The 22,175-nt window shown below is 38.6% G+C and overlaps 1 protein-coding gene across 3 annotated transcripts; it reads left to right on the top strand.

Annotated features, from left to right (window-relative positions):
- The first annotated feature begins 51 nt into the window (after nt 1–51).
- On the top strand, nt 52–9,893 carry MAIP1 (matrix AAA peptidase interacting protein 1). 3 transcript variants are annotated; one of them, XR_003970952.1, is made up of 5 exons: nt 52–684; nt 5,596–5,667; nt 6,285–6,411; nt 7,564–7,665; nt 9,523–9,610. XR_003970952.1 is itself a non-coding variant. In XM_030326050.1 (5 exons), the coding sequence occupies exons 1-5, from the start codon at nt 244–246 to the stop codon at nt 9,599–9,601; spliced, it is 867 nt and encodes a 288-aa protein (XP_030181910.1). In that variant the 5' UTR covers nt 52–243; the 3' UTR covers nt 9,602–9,893. The 3 variants fall into 3 exon arrangements, 1 of the variants encoding a protein (XP_030181910.1); XR_003970953.1 differs by lacking the exon at nt 7,564–7,665 and adding an exon at nt 7,703–7,856 and having other exon boundaries at nt 9,523–9,600; XM_030326050.1 differs by having other exon boundaries at nt 7,518–7,665; nt 9,523–9,893.
- The last annotated feature ends 12,282 nt before the right edge of the window (nt 9,894–22,175 follow it).

The following is a 22,175-nucleotide window of genomic DNA, read 5'->3' on the forward strand; positions in this document are numbered from 1 at the left end:
CGGAGAGAAAAGGTCCGCGGGGCCGCTCGACTCGCTAGAGCGGCTGGTCGGAGATCCGGGCCCGGGGCCACAGGGCCTCCGCGTGAGCTGCGTGCCGGAGAGCCGGAGTGAGGCCGACTCACCAGAGGTGGCAGCAACAGGCCAGATTCACTCTCTAGTCTCCTCCGGATGCGGCCAAGCTGGTTTCCCACCGACTTTCATTCGACACGGCACAGACAGGGACTGGGGTGAAAAGCCATAAAGATGGCGCTGGCTGTTCGTCTTTTGCCCCGCTTGCTGCTCGCTCCGCCGCTGCCCGGCGGGGCCGGCCCACCCCGGACTCCCCGTGGAGCCGAGATGAGACCGCCGTTGGCTGAACTCTGCCGCTTCTGCCGCCGCCGCCTCGGTTCCGGACCGGTCCCGCTTCCTCGAGTCACTTGGGCCTCGGCGCTGCCCGCTCGGGGCCCGCAGCGTCCCCTGCTCAGCCCTCCGGGACTACCCGCAGCCCTCTCCGCTTTCCCTGCCTACCCCCGGCGCAGCTACAGCGCCGAGGAGCAGCCCCAGCCGCGCCAGAAAACCAAGATGATCATTCTGGGATTCTCCAACCCCATCAACTGGGTTCGGACTCGAATTTACGCTTTCCTGATCTGGGCCTATTTCGACCAAGAGTTCAGCATCGCAGAATTCTCTGAGGGAGCGAAGCAGGTTTGTTCATTTGCTTGGGGGTGACCTGTTCGCCTCTCCTGCATTCAGCGGTTCCATGCAAAAAGTGTTTAGCGATGAGGTTTCCTCACTGGGTCCCAAGGTATCCAAAGTGGGTAGTGACCCAGACACAGCCCTCCGCTACTTCTTGACTAAAATTCAGCTGCTTCTTACGTTTGCACGGTCGCCGAGGAGGAAGAGGGGTTCGATTGAGACACCAGTTCCACCAGCTGAAGTCCTCCAATTCCTTTTTCTGCTCTACAGGTTTTGAATCCGATAGAAATGAATTCGATTCAAAGCCCATTTCTGCCACCTAAAAGCTACATGGTTTTATCTTTCTGAACATCACTTTCTGCAAAATTAAGAAGACCATGCCTGGCACATAGCAGGCGCTCCACAAATGTTAGTTGAATAAATGAATGAGTAGATGCGATCGTTTTGAAGAGTAAATAAGGTAGCATTTTCAAATGCAATAATGTAATTTTAGGTAGAAAAACAAAACTTCCTGCTAGCCATTTGGCAGAGCTCCCTAGCCCATCTCCCTACCCCCGAATTCTCCCCCATCATACTCTTTAAAGACTAGTTTAGAGATAAGGAGTTTTACCCTTTCAAAGAATTTGCTGAGCAACCTGGTCGCTAATAAGTGCATAACATCCTACACACTGAGAAATAGCCTTTGGTGATTCATAACCCTGACCCCTTCCCTTTTCTTTCTCTTTCTTTCTGAGTGGCTGATAATACCTTGCCTTACCCTTGTCCCATAACAGTCACTTTGGGTCCTGAGATTATTTACGGATTTTTTTTTTGTGTACATGCTCTTTTCTAGGATGAAAGTCCATCTATAAATGTCTTTCGAATCCCTCGGAGAGTTTGTCATTCCCAAACATTTCAGAACTGTTGATAAATAGAAGTCATAGTTTATTTCCCAGTTCATACTGCCATATACCTTAAACTTATACTATAACTGTAATTATTTCGCAGTACTGATTGTATAAATAAATGTTTCCAACTTCATATAATCAGTGTCAATATTAACTCCTGCCTCCTGCTTCCCTGAGTCAACTCTTGACTGATTTATGTGTTTATAAAAAAGTTAAAAAGCAAAAGGCAGGCTTGATTAATAGCGTTATAAGTGGTAAACCTCTGCTCATATCAGTTCTCAAACTCTTTTGTCATGTAGAGGTAAATTGGTGTGATTCTACTATCCTCCACAATGCCCACTGAGGACACATGAACTTGTGTGCCTCATAACATATTAAATGACTGTACCAGCTCATTTATGTGTCAGTGAGGAATGGAAACCCTCTCCCCTTCTTGGGCAGGAATCAGGTTTTACACCCCATGTCCTCTGAACACAGAGGAGCATGGGACACTTTTTAGCCACTCTCTGATCCAGATCACTCTCTGGTCTCCAGCTATTAGCTATTTTTGCCCTCATCCTTGCTATTAAGTAGTATCTCCATCCTTTCATCAGCCAGTCTGTATACACGTTTTGCCTCATCTAAGTCGGTTTTTGTGCATTTAACCATTGTGATTTCCAAAAGGAATGTTGGGCCATCCATGGCAAATATTTATCAATTCCTTTAAACCAATGCTTACTTATAACATACCTTTTATATCAAGCAAATCAGTTATTTAACACCTAAGATTTAAGAGGACATGGCCAAAAAACCTTCACCCTACTAGATCTCTTTATGCAATAATGCAACTGTGTCTTTGCATGGGTTTAAAAGTCTAGGGCTTAGGAATAATCTGGTGCAAAAGCCTTAGCTAGTTCATCTACTCTCATGGGCTCCACTTGCCCTTTCTCCTTAATCTAACCTCTCAGCAATAAAATGTTATCTTGGGTTGTGAATATCAAGTTATCATTAGAGCACGTTCATTCAGATTTTTTTTTTTTATATCAGAGAACATGAAAACAAAAAGACATCTTCAGGACCATTCTAGCCTAATTCTCCTTTACAGATGATAAAACAGTTGGCTCAAGGATGCATTGTAAGCAATGTCTTGTGACCCTGTCTATAAGCAGTCTTGGTCCTCCAGTCACTAGAAATTGAGAAGGTTAATTATGGTCTGAATAAGCTTTTATTCATCACATGAGCCAGGGAAATATGTGGTCCAGTGCTATAGCTTTATTAGCTCCACAGACCCTGCTTTCCATTAATATGTACATATAATATGGAATCTTCCCTCTTACTGCCATCAAACAGCAGTAATCATATACTGTATGTTTTCTTACATATCTTAAGTTTTGTCCTTTTCTATGAAAAAGAGAGCTATTTCTTAGAAGCCTCTCTAGGTTAGATACTCCTTGTCATCAATGCCTCATCAGGGCAGCTTACAACAGTTCTGACACTAACTCCCTGGAGTTAATACAGATCCTACAGGTTAAGGGCTCAGTCCCACATGACTGACTCCACTTCAGATGCTAATTACAAGTCTAGGCCTCCATTTAACTGGCCAGTTATAAATGGAGGGTTCCCACATTCCCCTTCCTCAAGTTCCATGATTTGCCAAAACAGCTCATAGAACTAAGGAGTGCACTTTACTTGCTATTTTCAGTTTTTTAGAAAGAATACAATTCAGGAGCAGCCAGATGGAAGAGATGCATAGGGCAAGGCATGTGGGAAGGGTATGGAGCTCCCGTGCTTTCTGGGTGCACCACTTTCCCAGCATCTCCACATGTTCACCAACCTGGAAGCTCTTCTAATTCCTTCGTTAGGGTTTTTAATGGAGGTTCCATTATTTAGCCACGAATGATTAAATCATTGGCCATTCGTGATTAATTCAATCCCCAGCCCCTCTTCCCTTCCTGAGTCTAGAGGTGGAGCTGAAAGTTTCAACCCTCTGATCACGTGGTTGGTTCTTCTGACAACAGTCACCTCATTAGCCTGAACTCCAGTATGGTTGAAAGGGGCTTGTTTTAGGAACTCTGTGCCAGGAGGTGGAACAGAGAACAAGTGTATATTTTCTTCTTATATCACAATGTCACACTATGGATATGTGCATATGATCCATCTTCCCTATTACTGCCATCAAACCACATTAATCATATAGTGTTTATTTTCCTGTATCTTCCTGTATCTTCTTGCATGTTGTATAGGCTATTTCCTAGCCTCTTTAGGTTAGACAATCCTGTATCATCTAAGCCTTCTCAGAGCAGCCTCTTGATCGTTATTATCTGATCAGATAGTTTGCTCAGGTGTGATCTTCTTAGGCCACACAAACATCACACCTTGGCCAATCAAACTAGAATGTAGTGGTTGGGTTTCACCATGATCGTTATGGTCTTTTTTCTTCTTACCTAAATACCACCCGCCTTCCTCACGAAGGCTTATTAATACAGATAGTGTCTTTGAACCCTGAGGGCCTCTCACATGTTTGCAAGGCGTCCCGGAATCCATTTGGATATATGCATTTTCTGAAAATTCAACAACTCTTATTATTGTCTGTTTGCCAGGGCTGCCGTAGCAAAATACCACAGTCTGGGGCACAGAACTTTATTTCCTCACAGTTCTAGAGGATAGAAGTCCAAGATCCAGGTATTGATAGGTTTGGTTTCTTCTGAAGTCTCTCTCCTTTGCTTGCAGATGGCTGTCTTCTGTGTCCTCACTCTTGTTCCCCCCACCCCCTCCGTGTGCATGTGCCCCTGGTGCTTTGTGTGTCAGTATTTCCTCTTATAAGGACACTAGTCAGGTTGGGCTAAGGCCCCCCCTCATCTTAATCACTTCTTTAAAGACCCTGTCTCCAAATTCAGTCCTGAGGTACTGGGAGTTAGGGTTTCAACATATGAATTTGGGGGAAACAGTTCATCCCATAACATTCCATCCCAAACAATTATTGTCTGTCTGACATGCCTTTGCATCTGCTTTGTCTTGCCAGTTCTTCGCATTTCATCTGAGATGTTCCTTCCTTTAAGAGGCCCTCTCTGGTCCTCCCAGATTGACTTAAGTGGGTGCTTCTGCTCAAGTCATCCTGTTCTTGCCCCTGTCATAATTCTTGAACTTGTCCGTTTACTTGCCTCCCTTCTCAAGTAGACTGAAAGCTACTTGAAAACAGGTAGGTCTTATACAGAGTTTCGTTTCTCACGGCTAAAAATATGGAGGATTGTAGTCAGTTCCTCCCTACTTTAAAATGGGATATCGGGGCACCTGGGTAGTTCATTTGGTTAAACATCCAACTCTTGGTTTTGGCTCAGGTCATGATCTCGCAGTTCATGAGTTCAAGCCCTGCATTGGTCTCTGCACTGATAGAGTGGAGCCTCCTTGGGATTCTCTGTGTCTCTCTCTGCCACTTCTCTGCTCATAATCTCTCTCTCTCTCTCTCTCTCTCTCTCTCTCTCTCTCTCAAAAATAAATAAAATATTTTTTTAAATGGGATCTCATACATCTCACTGTATTAGACTGTGTAAACTCATTATATTTTCTCCCACTTTCCCAAACCTGCCTTCCCTATCTTAATGAGGTTCAGATTGCAGCCCAGATCTCCAGACTCCCATTACAATCTAGAATGTACTACTTACAAAATTCTTTGGGTTCTTGGGGAAGGGGGAGGGGTCATATAATAGTCATTATAGTGATAACAGTGATTACTTCATTATTATTTTAAAAGGAATTCTGTAGGAGGATTTTTATGTGAAGAGTTATGTTTATACACATACCATCTTTTCCCAGGTCCTAAGAGTGGTTACCTAATTGGCAATCAGCTCACTACTGTATATGTGGGAAGGCCATATGAGAAGAGACAAGCCAAGCAACTTTGAAGCATATCATAGTATTTGACATTGTTTATCCTTTATCATAAAATAGTCTTTGTGATATTAAGCTAATTAAGTATGAGCATTGTATGTTGTATGGTATTTTGCATGATGTTTTGAAATAATGATTACCACTCCTCACCTTTTTTTTTAAAAAGGCTTTTGCTCATGTGTCCAAGTTGCTGTCACAATGCAAATTTGATCTATTGGAAGAACTTGTGGCCAAAGAGGTAAAGTATACTTTTAATTTTCCTTTAAAAATAAGTGTATTACTCTCTTGCAATAGAATGATATGCATTACCCTTATTTATGCTTAAAAGTAGTATGTGTGCCATCAGCCAAAGTAGAGTCCTTGTATCTTTACTTTTGGGTACTTTGGGTCATATAAAAGCATAGAATGCTTGCTACTTAAGGTATAGCTAAGTAAATATGATGTCTTACACTTGTTTTTGTACTGAACGTTCTGTAGGAATTACCTGTTGAACAATTAGATGCCTTTCAGGATTGCTTTTGAATATGAGTAAATGTAGTAAATTTAAAAATACGTTTAGGGGTGCTGGGGTGGCTCAGTTAAGCATCCGACATCAGCTCAGGTCATGATCTTGCGATTCGTGGGTTTGAGCCTCACGTCAGGCTCTGTGCTGACAGCTCAGAGCCTGGAGCCTGCTTTGGATTCTGTGTCTCCCTCTCTCTTTGCTCCTCTCCTGCTCATGCTCTCTCTCTAAAATAAATAAACATTAAAAAAAGTAGGTTTAGAAAAATTCATTCCATAAAGAATTCATCTGCTTACTGAAAGACTTTTGAAAATTCAGTAGGTGAACTATGGTTTGCTTTTTTCCATACTTAGGTGCTACATGTGTTGAAGGAAAAGGTTACTTCATTACCTGATAACCATAAAAATGCCCTTGCTGCTGACATAGATGAAATTGTATACACATCAACAGGAGACATCTCCATTTACTATGATGAGAAAGGTACTGCTGGAACATAGTCAACTTTAAATGATAAATAATTGCCCAGATAGGCTAAACTAGTGGATAATCATGAAATAGTGGGGTTTTGTTGGTACAGTGGATATGTTTAGAAATTCAAGAAAAATAATACGTTCATTCTTTAAGGACCTACCTACGAAAGAGTTAAGATATGGTAATAGTTATTTAAGGCCTTCTATCTAAGCACCTTCCTCTACTATTATTTCATTCACAAGAGAAGATATTGTCACTTAAGTTGATGACGATTGTCTAAGGCTGCTATCATGTCTCAAATAGAAAATATGTTTCAGATTTCCTAATTTGAAGGAAACAATTGAACATTTTAAATGTCTAGCTGTAGATTAAATAAGAGTGAGGAGTAAAAAGTAAAAAATATCAGTTAAAGACTGTTTTGAAAGTAAGATTAACTGTGGAACTCCCAAATTGGATTTATTTGGAGATAGTGAAAAAGATTGAAAGGAACTTTACTGGTTATCTCATTTTTCTCCTTGTCCAATGCAAACATTTTCCCCTATACTATTCCCCAAAATTTATTGACTCATTTGTTCCTTTTATAAATATTTGCAAATGTATTATGTGCCAGGCACACAGGAAATCTAGCCTTTGCTTACATACTTTCCAAGGCAGTTCTGATATAGGACTCTTTAATAAACATTTTTCATACGCATGTTAACTTGAAACATTTTTATAGGTACTTCTAGTGATAAATATTTTCTTCTCCCTAACATTTCAAATTAAATCTCAGCACCATGGTCACTACTTGATTTTAACCCAGGACCTTGTTAGAATCACTAGGCACATAGCAGAGTGAATGAAGGTAAATAGTACATGTTCAATAAATCATAACTATTATTTCTGAGATACAGAGAAGGTAAATATGTCATAAACCCTAGGAGAATTTTCTAAAAATAAGAAGAAATCAATGTAAGTATCTTACTTTGTTATTCTAGTTAGACTAGAATACGTACAAAATAGGATCTATACAAACTCGTGTAGCTACTGCCACTTTCTAATTTCATTTTGAATATATGGATGATAGATTATTGTGATTTGTATTTGTATGTGTGTGTGTGTGTTTTTTCTCTAAGGAAGGAAGTTTGTTAACATCCTGATGTGCTTTTGGTATCTAACCAGTGCCAACATCCCCAGTGAAACTTTAAGTGGAGCCAGTGTATTCCAGGTTAAATTGGGGGATCAGAACGTGGAAACTAAACAACTTCTTAGTGCAAGCTATGAGTAAGTCTAATCCCATCTCATTGTTTCCTTTCTCTAGAAAATGGAAGGTAGTATGAAGGAAGTATGAAGGTATGAAAGCTAAAGGGAGCTTTAGGAAGAAAAGCATTGAAATTTGACAAGTTATTTAAGAAGAGAGAAAGTCATAAAGGCATACTGGATATGAAACAGAAGTGTTGAGAAATTAGAAAGAGGTAATGCTGCTGAATGTAATTAAAAGGTGTTTCAGCTGTCTATCGATGTGTCATAAACCACTCCCGAACTCAGTAACTTTAAGCAGCCATTTATTTTGTCTGCTGCTTTACTGCTCAGGAATTTTGGAAAGGCACAGCCATGAGGTTTTCGTTGCTTCACCTGCCATCAACCAGGGTGGCAAGGGCTGGAGAAATCATTTCCACGATGGCTTCTTCACTCACACGTGCCCCGCTTGGTGCTCCTTGGCTTCCGCACATAATGTCTCATTCCCCAGGGCCTCTCTTCATGGCTTGGGCCTGTGGCAGTCTCCAGCTGTTCACATGTTTTACCAGGTGGTCAGCTAGTCTGGTAAAGGGCTATCCCAGGATCGGAACATCGTTTCCACCTTTGTCTACCTGTCAAAGCAGTCATAGGACCTACACAGTTGAAAGGACATGGAGAGATTCCACTTTTTATCAGGCAATAGCAGGGTCCCATTGCAGAAGAGCATGTGGGATGGGGCGTATGGTTATAACCTTACTCGGGAAATAAAATCTGCCACAGGTGGCACATGGGTGATTCACTCACTAGACATTTACTGATCATTCCCTCTTTATCAAGTACCCTGTTAGGGTTTCAGATACAAAAATGAAGAGTTCCTGCCTGTAAAGAGGTACTATCTAGTAGGTTAGCAATGTATTTAAAAGAGACACTATCGTGTATTTTTTGCTAATAAAATTTGGAACAGTGAACCAGTCAAGCAGGTTACTGGAGACATAATTTAATATTTAAAAGAGAATACTATTATGTTGCTGAAAGTATATAAACCTAATTTAAATAACAAATCCCAAAAATGACCTAAGAAAATCTGTTCTGTTTCAGTAAGGTAAAAGGGAATTGTATCCTTATTTTTTCACTTTATTTGAAAGAAATGTGCTTTTTTTCTTTTTTTAAATTTTGCTTTATTTGTAATTATATAAAATATATATTTAAATACTTCAATCTACAGAATCATCTCCTTTTAAAGATATCACTTGTAATTAAAGAACAATATAATCAATACTCACCTTTGATTCCTCTGATATTCCCTACTAAGGCCATGGGCAGCTCATAAACACTGTTATTTTCAAGATTGATCTAATGTATATAAACCAAATTCCACTAAAATACCCTTTCCATCACCATAGCCCAATTTATTTTTCCTCATATTAGGCATATGTTCTAGCTAGTATTTAACAACAGAATAATACCCAAGTTTCTCTCAAGGACTGGTAGATGTTGGAGTATATATCAGTTCATTAAAAATACTCATTTTAGGGGCACCTAGGTAGGTTGGGTGGTTAAATGTCTGACTCTTGATTTCAGCTCGGGTTATGATCTCACCATCATGAGTCTGAGCCCCACATTGGGCTCTACTGGGCGTGCAGCCTGCTTGAGATTCTCTCTCCTTCTCCCTTTGCCCCTCCTCTGTGCATGCTCTCATTTAGTGGAAAATGTTCTAATTTTGTGATGATACTTTTCCTGATTGAATTGGTAAATTAAACTTTTTTGTTTTGATTTTTATTTATGATTTACCATTAGCTTGTTGCTAAAAATTGCCTCTAATGTACATTTGGAAATGATATAGTTATCCAAGAAGTATTTGGACTAATGTAAGATTCATATTATTTGTAATTTTTTCCCTAGATTTCAGAGGGAGTTTACACAAGGAGTAAAGCCTGACTGGACCATCGCACGGATTGAACACTCAAAGTTATTAGAATGATCTTTCTTGAAAAATCAGCTTGTTGGACTTTTGGCAATTACTATGAAAAATTAAGGAAAAAACCATTTTGGATCAGTTGATCTTCACATAGTCAAGTCTGTGGATCACTTTTGTATTATTTTGAAATATTCCTTGTAGTATATTGGCATGGTACAGTAAGGCCTTTTCCACAGATTATTATCACCTTCTATAAAAGAGATCAAAGTAAAAAAACTACAACAGCTCATTGTTGGTGTCATATTCAGTATCATTTCTTTTTTTGTTTTAAATTAAAAAATTTTTTTTTTGTTAATGTTTATTCATTTTTGAGAGACAGAGGGAGACAGAGTGTGATTGACGGAGGGAGACAGAGAATCTGAAGCAGGCTCCATGCTCGGAGCCGTCAGCACAGAGCCCAACCTGGGGCTCGAATTCATATGCCGCGAGATCATGACTTGAGCCGAAGTCAGATGCCCAAACAACTGAGCCACCCAGGCACCCCTTCAGTATCTTTTCTTTTCTTTTCTTTTCTTTTTTCTTTTCCTTTCCTTTCCTTTCCTTTCTTTTCTTTTCTTTTCTTTCTTTTCTTTGTTATATTTGTGTGTCTTTTATTTTTATTTTATATTTACTTTTTTTTTTAATTTACATCCATTGTTGCATATAGTGCAACAATGATTTCAGGAGTAGATTCCTTAGTGCCCCTTACCCATTTAGCCCATCCCCCCTGCTACCACCCTTCCAGCAACCCTCAGTTTGTTCTCCATATTTATGAGTCTCTTCTGTTTTGTCCCCCTCCCTGTTTTTATGTTATTTTTGTTTCCCTTCCTTTATGTTCATCTGTTTTGTCTCTTAAAGTCTTCATATGAGTGAGGTCATATGATTTTTGTCTTTCTCTGAATTTCACTTAAGGATAATACCCTCCAGTTCCTTCCACATAGTTGCAAATGACAAGATTTCATTCTTTTTGATTGACAAGTAATACTCCATTGTATATCTATAACACATCTTCTTTATCCATTTATCCATCGATGGACATTTGGGCTCTTTCCATACTATGGCTATTGTTGATAGTGCTTTTATAAACATGGGGGTGCATGTGTCCCTTCGAAACAGCACACCTGTATCCCTTGAATAAATGCCTAGTAGCGCAATTGCTGGGTCGTAGGGTAGTTCTATTTTTAGTTCTTTGAGGAACCTCCATACTGTTTTCCAGAGTGGCTGCACCAGCTTGCATTCCCATCAGCAGTACAAAAGAGATCCTCTTTCTCTGCATCCTCGCCAACATCTGTAGTTGCCTGAGATGTTCATGTTAGCCATTCTGACAGGTATGAGGTGGAATCTCATTGTGGTTTTGATTTGTATTTCCCTGATGAGGAGTGATGTTGAGCATTTCTTCATGTGTCGGTTGGCCATCTGGATGTCTTCTTTGGAGAAGTGTCTATTCATGTCTTTTACCCATTTATTCACAGGATTATTTGCTTTTGGGGTGATAAATTCTTTGTAGATTTTGGATACTAACCCTTCATATGATATGTTGTTTGCAAATATCTTCTCCCATTCTGTCGGTTGCCTTTTAGTTTTGCTGATTGTTTCCTTCGCTGTGCAGAAGCATTTTATTTTGATGAGGTCGCTGTAGTTCACATTTTTGCTTTTGTTTCCCTTGCTTCCAGAGACGTGTTGAGTAAGAAGTTGCTGCGGGCAAGATCAAAGAGGTTTTTGCCTGCTTTCTTCTCGAGGATTTTGATGGCTTCCTGTCTTACATTGAAGTCTTTCATCCACTTTGAGTTTATTTTGGTGTATGGTGTAAGAAAGTGGTCCAGGTTCATTCTTCTGCATGTTGCTGTCCAGTTTTCCCAACACCACTTGCTGAAGGGAATGTTTTATTCCATTGGATATTCTTTCCTGCTTTGTCAAAGATTAGTTGGTCATATGTTTGTGGGTCCATTTCTGGGTTCTCTATTCTGTTCCATTGATCTGAGTGTCTGTTCTTGTGCCAGTACCATACTGTCTTGATGATTATAGCTTTGTAGAGTATAGCTTGAAGTCCGGGGTTGTGATGCCTCCTGCTTTGGTTTTCTTTTTCAAGATTGCTTTGGCTAGTCGGGGTCTTTTCTGGTTCCATACAAATTTTAGGATTATTTGTTCTAGCTCTGTGAAGAATGCTGATGTTATTTTGGTAAGGATTGCATTGAATATGAAGATTGCTTTGGGTAGTATTGACATTTTACAATATTTATTCTTCCTATCCAGGAGCATGGAATCTTTTTCCATTTCTTTGTGTCTTCTTCAATTTCTTTCATAAGCTTTCTATAGTTTTCAGTGTATAGATTTTTCACCTCTTTGGTTAGATTTATTCCTAGGTATTTTATGGGTTTTGGTGCAACTGTAAATGGGATCAATTCCTTGATTTCTCTTTCTGTTGCTACATTGTTGGTGAATAGGAATGCAACCGATTTCTGTGCATTGATTTTATATCCTGCAACTTTGCTGAATTTGTGAATCAGTTCTAGCAGCTTGTGGTGGAGTCTTTTGGGTTTTTCATATAGAGTATCATGTCATCTGTGAAGAGTGAAAGTTTGACCTCCTCCTGGCCAATGTGGATGCCTTTTATTTCTTTGTGTTGTCTGATTGCAGAGTCTAAGACTTCCAATACTGTGTTGAATAACAGTGGTGAGAGTGGACATCCCTTTCTTGTTCCTGACCTTAGGGGGAAAGCTGTCAGTTTTTCCCCATTGAGGATGATATTAGCATTGGGTCACTTGTATATGGCTTTTATGATCTTGAGGTATGCTCGTTCTATCCCTATTTTCTTGAGGGTTTTTATCAAGAAAGGATGCTGTATCTTGTCAAATGCTTTCTCTGCATCTATTGAGAAGATCACATGGTTCTTGTCCTTTCTTTTATTGATGTGATGGATCATGTTAATTGTTTTGTGGATATTGAACCAGACTTGCATCCCAGGTATAAATCCCACTTGGTCGTAGTGAATAATTTTTTTAATGTATTGTTGGGGCCAGTTGGCTAATATCTTGTTGAGGATTTTTGCATCCATGTTCATCAGGGAAATTGGTCTATAGTTCTCCTTTTTAGTGGGGTCTCTGTCTGGTTTTGGAATCAAGGTAATACTGGCTTCATAGAAAGAGTTTGGAAGTTTTCTTTCCATTTCTATTTTTTGGAACAGCTTCAAGAGAATAGGTGTTAACTCTTCCTTAAATGTTTGGTAGAATTTCCCTGGTAAGCCATCTGGCCCTGGACTCTTGTTTTTGGCAGATTTTTTATTACTAATTCGATTTCCTTACTGGTTATGGGTGTGTTCAAATTTTCCCATTTCTTCCTGTTTCAGTTTTGGTAGTGTATATGTTTCTAGGAATTTGTCAATTTCTTCCAGATTGCCCATTTTATTGGTATATAATTGCTCATAATATTCTCTTATTATGGTTTTTATTTCTGCTGTGTTGGTTGTGATCTCTCCTCTTTCATTCTTGATTTGTTTGGGTCCTTTCCTTTTTCTTCTTGATCAAACTGGCTAGTGGTTTCTCAATTTTGTTAATTCTTTCAAAGAACCAGCTTCTGGTTTCGTTGATCTGTTCTACTGTTTTTTGTTTTTTGTTTTGGTTTTGATAGCATTAATTTCTGCTCTAATCTTTGTTATTTCCTGTTTTCTGCTGGCTTTGGGTTTTATTTGCTGTTCTTTTTCCAGCTCCTTAAGGTATAAGGTTAGGTTGTGTATCTGAGATCTTTCTTCCTTCTTTAGGAAGGCCTGGATTACTATATACTTTCCTCTTATGACTGCCTTTGCTGCATCCCAGAGGTTTTGAGTTGTGTTATCATTTTCATTGACTTCCATATACTTTTTAATTTCCTCTTTAACTGCTTGGTTAGCCCATTTATTCTTTAGTAGGATGTTCTTCAGTCTCCAAGTATTTGTTACCTTTCCAAATTTTTTCCTTTGGTTGATTTCGAGTTTCATAGCATTGTGGTCTCAAAATATGCACGGTATGATCTCAATCTTTTTGTACTTACTTAAGGCTCATTTGTGTCCCAGTATATGGTCTATTCTGGAGAAGGTTCCATGTGCACTAGAGAAGACTGTATATTCTGCTGCTTTAGGATGAAATGTTCTGAATATATCTGTTAAGTCCATCTGGTCCAGTGTGTCATTCAAAGCCATTGTTTCCTTGTTGATTTTTTGATTAGATGATCTGTCCATTGCTGTGAGTGGGGTATTGAAGTCTCCTACTATTATGGTATTACTATCGATGAGTTTCTTTATATTTGTGATTAATTGATTTATATATTTGGGTGCTGCCACATTTGGCGCATAAATGTTTACAATTGTTAGGTCTTCTTGGTGGATAGACCCCTTGATTATGATATAATGCCCTTCTGCATCTCTTGATACAGTCTTTATTTTAAAGTCTAGATTGTCTAAGTATGACTACTCTGGTTTTCTTTTGTTGACCATTAGCATGAAAGATGGTTCTCCATACCCTTATTTTCAATCTGAAGGTATCTTTAGGTCTAAAGTGGGTCTCTTTTAAACAGCATATAGATGAATCTTGTTTTCTTATCCATTCTGTTACCCTATATCTTTTGATTGGAGTATTGAGTCCATTGATGTTTAGAGTGAGTACTGGAAGATATGAATTTATTGCTATTATGATGCTTGTAGAGTTGGAGTTTCTGGTGGTGTTCTCTGGTCCTTTCTAATCTTTGTTGCTTTTGGTATGTATGTATGTATGTGTGTGTATATATATATATATATATATATATATTTTTTTTTTTTTTTTTTTTCTTTTATCCCCTCAGAGAGTCCCCCTTAAAATTTTTGCAGGGCTGGTTTAGTGGTCACAAACTCCTTTAATTTTTGTTTGTCTGGGAAACTTTTTATCTCTCCTTCTATTTTGAATGACAGCCTTGCTGGATAAAGAATTCTTGTCTGCATATTTTCTGATTCAGCACATTAATATATCCTGCCACTCCTTTCTGGCCTGCCAAGTTTCTGTGGATAGGTCTGCTGCAAGCCTGGTCTGTCTTCCCTTGTAGGTTGAGGACTTTTTTCCCTTGCTGCTTTCATGATTCTCCCCTTGCCTGAGTATTTTGTGAATTTGACTATGATATACCTTGTCGATGCTCAGTTTTTGTTGAATCTAATGGGAGTCCTCTGTGCTTCCTGGATTTTGATGTCTGTGTCTTTCCCCAGGTTAGGAAAGTTTTCTGCTATGATTTGCTCACATAAGCTTCTACCCTATTTCTCTCTCTTCCTCTTCTAGGACCCCTATGATTCTGAGATTGTTCCTTTGTAATAAGTCACTGATTTCTCTAATTCTTAAATCGTGTTTTGCCTTAATCTCCCTCTTTTTTTTTCTGCTTCATTATTCTCTATAAGTTTGTCCTCTATATCGCTGATTTTCTGTTCTGCCTCATCCATCCTTGCCGCTGCTGCATCCATCCGTGATTAGAGCTCAGTTATAGCATTTTTAATTTCATTCTATTTTTTACTTCTTTTATCTCTGAAGAAAGGGATTCTAATCTATTTTCTACTCCAACTAGTATTCTCATTATCGTGATTCTAAATTCTGGTTCAGACATCTTGCTTGTATCTGTGTTGGTTAAATCCCTGGCTGCCCTCTCTTCATGCTCTTCCTTTTGGGGTGAATGCCTTTGTTTTGTCATTTTGAAGGGAATAAAGGAATTAATGGTGTAGAAAAATTAAAATTAAAAAAATATTAAAATTAAAAAATTAAACACACACACACAAATCGAATAAATGATGCTAGATCCTAGGTGTGTTTTGGTCTGGGTGTTGAAAATGGTTGAAAGGGTTGGGGGTGGGGGTGAGAAAAGAAAAAAAAAGGAAATTGAGAATTTGACAAATTGAGTACACTGAAGTAGACTAAAATGAAATGATGGGAGTAAAATAGAATTTGAAAAAATATACACAAAAGTAAAGAATATAGTAGGAAAAAATTAAAGAAAATATTTTAACAAAAATTAAAAATAAAAATGAATTATTTTTCTGTATTCAAGAAAAAAATGAAAAAGGGAAAAAGATTAAAAAAAGAAATAGTTTGAAAATTTGAAAAAGTGAATACCCTGTAGTAGACTAAAATAAAATGATGGAAGTAAAATAGAATTTGAAAAAATTTACATAAAAGCAAAATATATAGTTAACAAAATTAAAGAAAAATATTTTTAATAGAAATTGAAAGTAAAAATGAAGTTTTTCTGCATTCAAGAAAAAGAAAAGAAATGAAAAAGAGAAAAAAGAAAAAAAAAGGAAATCATTTGAAAATTTGGAAAGGTGAATACATTGAAGTAGACTAAAATAAAATGGAAGTAAAATAGAATTTGAAAAAATTTACACAAAAGTAAAAAATATAGTAATAAAAATTAAAGAAAGATTTTTAATAAAAATTGAAAATAGAAATGAATTTTTTCTCTTTCTGTATTCAAGAAAAAGAAAATAAGCATAGAAGAGAAAAAAAAATTGAATAGATGGAGCTGGTAACAGATTGAAGTAGGACTGAAATTACTTTGTTTTCCACTAGAAGTCAGACTATGTAGTGCTTTATAGTCCATAAACTAAGCAGCCGGTGTGATTTGTGTTCTTGAGGAGTGAAGTTGGCCCAGTTGGGCGGGGCTCAGTGTAACAGCTCAGCTCTCTACTAGATGGCACTGCTAGCCTACTGGGTGGAGTGTTGTGGCGCTCGTAGGTGCATGTGCACATGCACGGGATAGGTGAAAATGGTGCCACCCAGCTACCCAGTCTCTAGTTTGGGAACTCTGTTCTCCAGGATCAGCAATCACGCACCTGTCCTCTGTCTTCAGCTTTGTCCACTCCCCACTTTTTCACTCTCCGTGACCAGACTCCAGGCAGTACCTCTCTCCCGAGTTTTGTCTCAGATGCAGCTGTTTTCCCTGACCCCTTACTTCTGAAGGACTGTGGCTTTGACCCGTTCCGCCCCTCTATGGGAGGGTCTCACCAAGCAATGACCGAATGAGCAATGGCCAAATGTCGGCCGCACCCAGGAATGCTTGCTGGACCCTGCTGCTGCCGGTGCCCCGAGACTGCAGCCAGGTGCCAGCCCGCCCCAGAAAAAGTTCACGAGTTAGTGTAGCAGCAGCTTTTCAGGGATTATGGGAAATCACATCACACATCTGGCACCAGGCTTAACCACCTTGTTCCTGCACCAGTGAATGTGGTCGTTTTCTGGGGTCTGCTTGGACCAGGTGGCTTCAACAGTCTCTACCAAATGTCCTTCCGGCAGTGGAACTGCTTTTTCCTGTGTGGCCTGAGAACCTCCCGGACCCCACTCTGTTCCTGGGGATTCGCCCTTCCCACCAGAGCACCACCAGGTATCGAGCTGCAGAGCTGCAGCCTTTGCGATCCCCTTGTTTACAGTCTTACTGGAATTTAAACCCTCTCCTTTCTCCTTTCTCCCTTTTTAGTTTGGTCCCTGTGGCTGTTTCCAATTTTCCACTTTCTCTCCAGCTGCTTTAGGGGAGGGGTGCTTTTCTTGTATTCTCTCCCCCCCACCCAGTCTCCGTCCTCTCTCTGCTTGCAAAAGCACCTCCCTTCCTGTGCCTTCTCGCTCCCCAAGTTCACTTCTCCGCACCGGGTGCCTGCTGAATTCTGTGGTTCAGGTTGTGCAGATTGTTGTGTTAATCCTCCAATCAGTTTTCTAGGTGTGCAGGATGGTTTAGTGTTGGTCTGGCTGTATTTCATGGATGGGAGACACACAAAAAAACTTCCATGCTGTTCCCCTTCAGTATCATTTCTAATGTTACCTATATTATGTATATACATAAGCTAATTTTATAGACAGTAAAGAAGGTATTGAAAAAACTACACATTTCTAAATTAATAGTCCTTAAATATTTTGTGGTTAATACATCTATACCAATAATTCAAGTATGTCTAAGATTTATTTTTAAAAATCACTGCTGCTATTTGATTACCTCTGTTCATTAGCTAGTTGAGAAGGACTAGATGGAATTCTATATCGGTCACTGCAGAACTAAAGATCAATGAAGTTGAAGCTTACTACAAGCACCAAGAGAAAAATATTACAACAGTGCCTCAGCCACCTCTGGGATAATATCAGGTCTTCTAACATTCTTGTATTTCAAATCCTAGAAGCTGGGGTAGGGGAGACAAAAACAATGTAAGAAATAATGTCTGAAAATTTCCCTAATTGATGAAAACTATAAACTCACAGATCCAAGAAATTCAACAGAAAGGGTGACACATAAAGAAAACCTCTCTAAGGTATACCATGATCAAACCAGAGAAAATTGTAAAGCAGCTGGAGAAAAAAAAAAAGGATACATTCCATACAGAGAATGACTGTATATGTCTTTTCTCAAAGTGGAAATTAGAGACCTTGGTATAACATCTTTAAAGTGCTTAAAGAAAACCCTGGCAACCTAAATTATATATTCAGCCAAAATATCCTTCAGAAAAGGTGAGAAAAGACTTTTTCAGACAGGGAAAAGATGAGTAAATTTGTTGCCAGTAGACCAGCACACCTGGTTTATAAGAAATGTTAAGGACCATGCACAGAATGGAGTTCAGAAATAGATCCATGCCTATTGGACATTTGGTTTTTGACAAAAGTGCGAAAGTAATTTAGTGAGGAAAAGACAGTCTTTTTTTTTTTAAGTTTATTTATTTTTGAGAGAGAAAGAGCGTGCATGTGTGTGCATACGAGTGGGGAAGAGCCAAAGAGGGGACGAGAACCCCGATGTGGGGCTTGATCCCATAAACCATAAAATCATGACCTGAGATGAAATCAAGAGTGGGACGCTTAACTGACTAAGCCACCCAGGCACTCTGAAAGGTAGTCCTTTTAACAAATGGAAAAATTACATATTCAAATGGGAAATAAAGCTCAACTTTTGCCTCACACCATACGTAATTTTAGTACAAAATTGAGATTGTGAAATGGGTCATAGACTTAAATAAAAGCTAAAACTCTAGAAATTCTAGAGAGAAATTGAATTTTGAAATCGCTTTCTTTTGATAGACAAAGATTTCTTAAGACACACAAAGCATGAATCATGAAGAAAAAAATAATCGGAATATATTAACATTAAAACTTATGCTATATTTGGGATAAATATATTCGACAAAAGACCTATACTTGGAATATATACATAATGCTTATAGGTCAATAATGAGCTAAATATTGAGCAGGGAGAAGCTCCAGCCTAATTCCAAGCCCCTGAGGCTTCCAGGTATCCACTGGAACTCACTGCTGGCTTCAAGGCTGCACAAAAGGCAAAGGGCCCACCTTCAGGGCTGATGTGCCAGGTTATTCCTGGGGTCAGAACATCCTCATGGAGCAAGAAAGAGGCCTTCTTCCAACAACCTCCAGTTAAAATCTGTCCTGGCCTCTGATAGAAACCCACTAAAAGCAAACATGCTGTATGACCATGGGGAATCACCAGGAAGGCTCTCTCCAGTTATCTAAACTGCAAGAGAGATCTCACCTAATAAAGGCTTTAAGGAAATTTAAAAAAACAAAAAAAATGTCAATGGATGTTCCATGAAAGACATTAAAATTGCCAATAAACACATAGAAGGATGCGTGACATCCTTAGTCCATAGGAAAAGAAAACCACATGGAGATACCACTACAAACCCACCAAATGGCTTCAAGAACAAAAACTGCCAGTACCAAATATTGATGAAGATCTGAAGCAGCTGGAACTCTCTAACATTGTCAGTCCTCAAAATGGTACGGCCATTTGGAAGGTATTTTGGCAGTTTCTTATAAAGTTAAACATGTGCTTACCATAGGATCCAGCAGTTTTATTCCTAGGTACTTATCCAAGAGATGTGAAAACATACATCTACACAAAGTGTTGAATGTTCATAACAGCTTTTTTCTTAATGACTCCAAACTGGAAAGGCCCCCAAATGTTCAGTAGATTGATGGATAGACAATCGAGTGAAGGAAGCCAGATACAAGAGAGGACTTACTGTATAATTATATTTCTGTGAAATTCTAGAAAAGTTAAAACATGCTCATTGCAGCATTATTTACAATTGCCAAGGTATTAAATTGGGAGCCAGTTATTTTATCTAAAGGGACATAAGTTTGGTTTGATTTCTAGCTAGTTTACCATTTAAAGCTCTTTGAAAATGTTCAGCTACATGTTAGAACTCTCCAAATTGGCAAATTTCCATTTCATTGTACTTTTTTTTTATTAAATCCCCTATTTTAGGTGTGAGCCCAGTCATGCTAAGAGAACAAAGTTCCTTTCTTTCAGGTGGTGGGTGTACTCTGTCTACTCTGTTTAAAAGTTTCCTGAAATTTATTTTTAAAGTCTGTTATTAATTTATCATCACTTCCTTTACAATTTTGAATCTGCCTTCAATTATCCACAACAGAAAAATGACATGTCCCTATGTAGTGCAATTCATATATATTTTTTTCTCCTTTCGAAGCCATTTTCTTATGCACAGTTGGGTTATTTAAATCTCCTCCTGCTGTCCCCCATCCTGCTGCTTTTAATCATTTTTTTGCTTTTTGAGAGGCTAGAAATTAAGCAAGCTAACTGTATAAATTAGATAGCCAGGGAAGATACATATACAGTAAAACCTTGGATTGCAAGTAACTTGTTCTGCGAGTGTTCTGCAAGGGGAGCACACATTTCTGGGGCACCTAGGTGGCTCAGTCGGTGAAGCATCTGACTTTGGCTCAGGTCATGATCTCACCATTCTTGAGTTTGAGCCCTGCATCGGGATCTGTACTGACAGCTCTGAGCCTCTCCAAGCCTGTGTCTCCCTCTCTCTTTGCCCCTCCCCCACTCATGTTCTCTCTGTCTCTCAAAAATAAACATTTAAAAAAAAGATGAACAAGCATTTATAGTAAATTTTAACTTGATAAATGAGCAATGACTTGAATTACAAGCAGTATGTGACGTCCAATGTCACATGATCACAACTGGGCCAATGGTTCTCTCTCTCTCTCTCTCTCTGCGGGATTGTGGGTGATCGTCTCCTATGCTTGGATGCTCAGTCTCAGGGTATGGTGTTTGGCAGAAATTAATGATTTTTCACAACGTTGGAAGGTGCCCACAACTGGCACCAGTGTAATTTTTGTCACTTCAAAGCACATATGGAGAGTCCTTTCTTTTTCCATGCAAGAGTAAGCTTAGGAATGCTTTGCTTCATTCTAGGTCAGGCTGTCTAGAGATATAGACCCTTTCCTCTGCTGTCTTATTGCCAGTTACATTAAATACAGTATATTACAAGAGTTTATTAGTAAGTACTGTAGTCAACATCTGTGCAAGTGAATATAATGGCCCCATGCAGAAAAAAGATTCCATTGAGCCAATAGATAGCAGTGATTCCATTAGCAATAGTGGAAGTCGTCCTGCACAGTAACCCTCCTCTCTCTTTTCTCTCTCACACCAGCCACAAAGGTTTTCAAAGGTAAGTGCAGTTAATTTGTTTGTTTTTCTTATATTTTGTATTTTCTTTACTATTTTATATTATATTACAGTATTGTAATAATCTGTATGTGAATATTTTGGGTTGTGGAATGAATCATCTGAGTTTCCATTTCTTATGAGAAGTTCACTTTGATATATAAGTGCTTGTGATTTCAAGCATGTTTCTGGAACGAATTTTGCTTACAAACCAAGGTTTTACTGTATGTATATATATATATATATATATATACACACACACACACGCAATATATATACAGTATATATATACAGTGTGTATATATATATATATGTATACTATATATATATACACAGTGTGTGTGTGTGTATATATATATATATATACACTAGTATGTAACATATATATCCTATTATGTGTGTGCTATATATATTATATAATGCTCTATATATGATATATAATAAAATATTTCCTGGTATACATGTGCTAGAGAGAAAGGGAGAGATGGAGGGAGAGATTTTAAGGAATTGGCTCATGTGATTGTGGAGGCTGGCAAGTTCAAAATCTGCAAGATAAGCAAGCAGACAGAAGACCTAGGGAAGAGTTGATGCTGCAGTTCAAGACAAAAGTGGTGTGCTGACAGAATTCATTCTTCCAGGGGAGTGGTATCCGTCTTCTTCCGTGAAAGCCTTCAACTGATTAAATGAGGCCCACCCACAGTATAAAAGAAAATCTGCTTTACTCAAATCTCCTGATTTAAATGTTAATCGCATCTAAAGATGCCTTTATAGAAACATCTAGAATAATGTTTGGCCAAATATCTGAGTGTAATGACCTAGCAAAATTGACTCATAAAAATAACTGTCACAGGTACAAGATACAACTACATACTCTTTCCTTAGAGTCAAAACACATTAACATTTTGCCATAATGTTTGCTCTTTCTCCCACCTCTCTACATATACAGTTTTTATCTAAATCATTTGAAAGTAAGTTTCAGGCAGTGTATATTTCACTCCTAAATATTTCAACATTCATTTCCAAAAAAAAGGACATTATCCTACATAAATATCAGAACATTAGCAATAATTCCACAATATCATCTAATATTTAAGCCAAGTTTAAAGTTCCACCAATTGTCTTTAAAATAACTTTAAACCAAGATCCAATCAAG

This window comes from Lynx canadensis, chromosome C1, assembly GCF_007474595.2.
Source record: "Lynx canadensis isolate LIC74 chromosome C1, mLynCan4.pri.v2, whole genome shotgun sequence".
Classification (NCBI taxonomy): domain Eukaryota; kingdom Metazoa; phylum Chordata; class Mammalia; order Carnivora; family Felidae; genus Lynx; species Lynx canadensis.

What these genes read in the sequence shown, in the direction of transcription:
- MAIP1 (XM_030326050.1), top strand. Translation starts at nt 244, where the DNA reads ATGGCGCTGGCTGTTCGTCTTTTGCCCCGCTTGCTGCTCGCTCCGCCG. An exon ending in TCTCTGAGGGAGCGAAGCAG is followed by an intron (nt 685 to 5,595) that starts GTTTGTTCATTT and finishes TTTTTTAAAAAG; the next exon opens with GCTTTTGCTCATGTGTCCAA. An exon ending in CTTCTTAGTGCAAGCTATGA is followed by an intron (nt 7,666 to 9,522) that starts GTAAGTCTAATC and finishes TTTTTTCCCTAG; the next exon opens with ATTTCAGAGGGAGTTTACAC.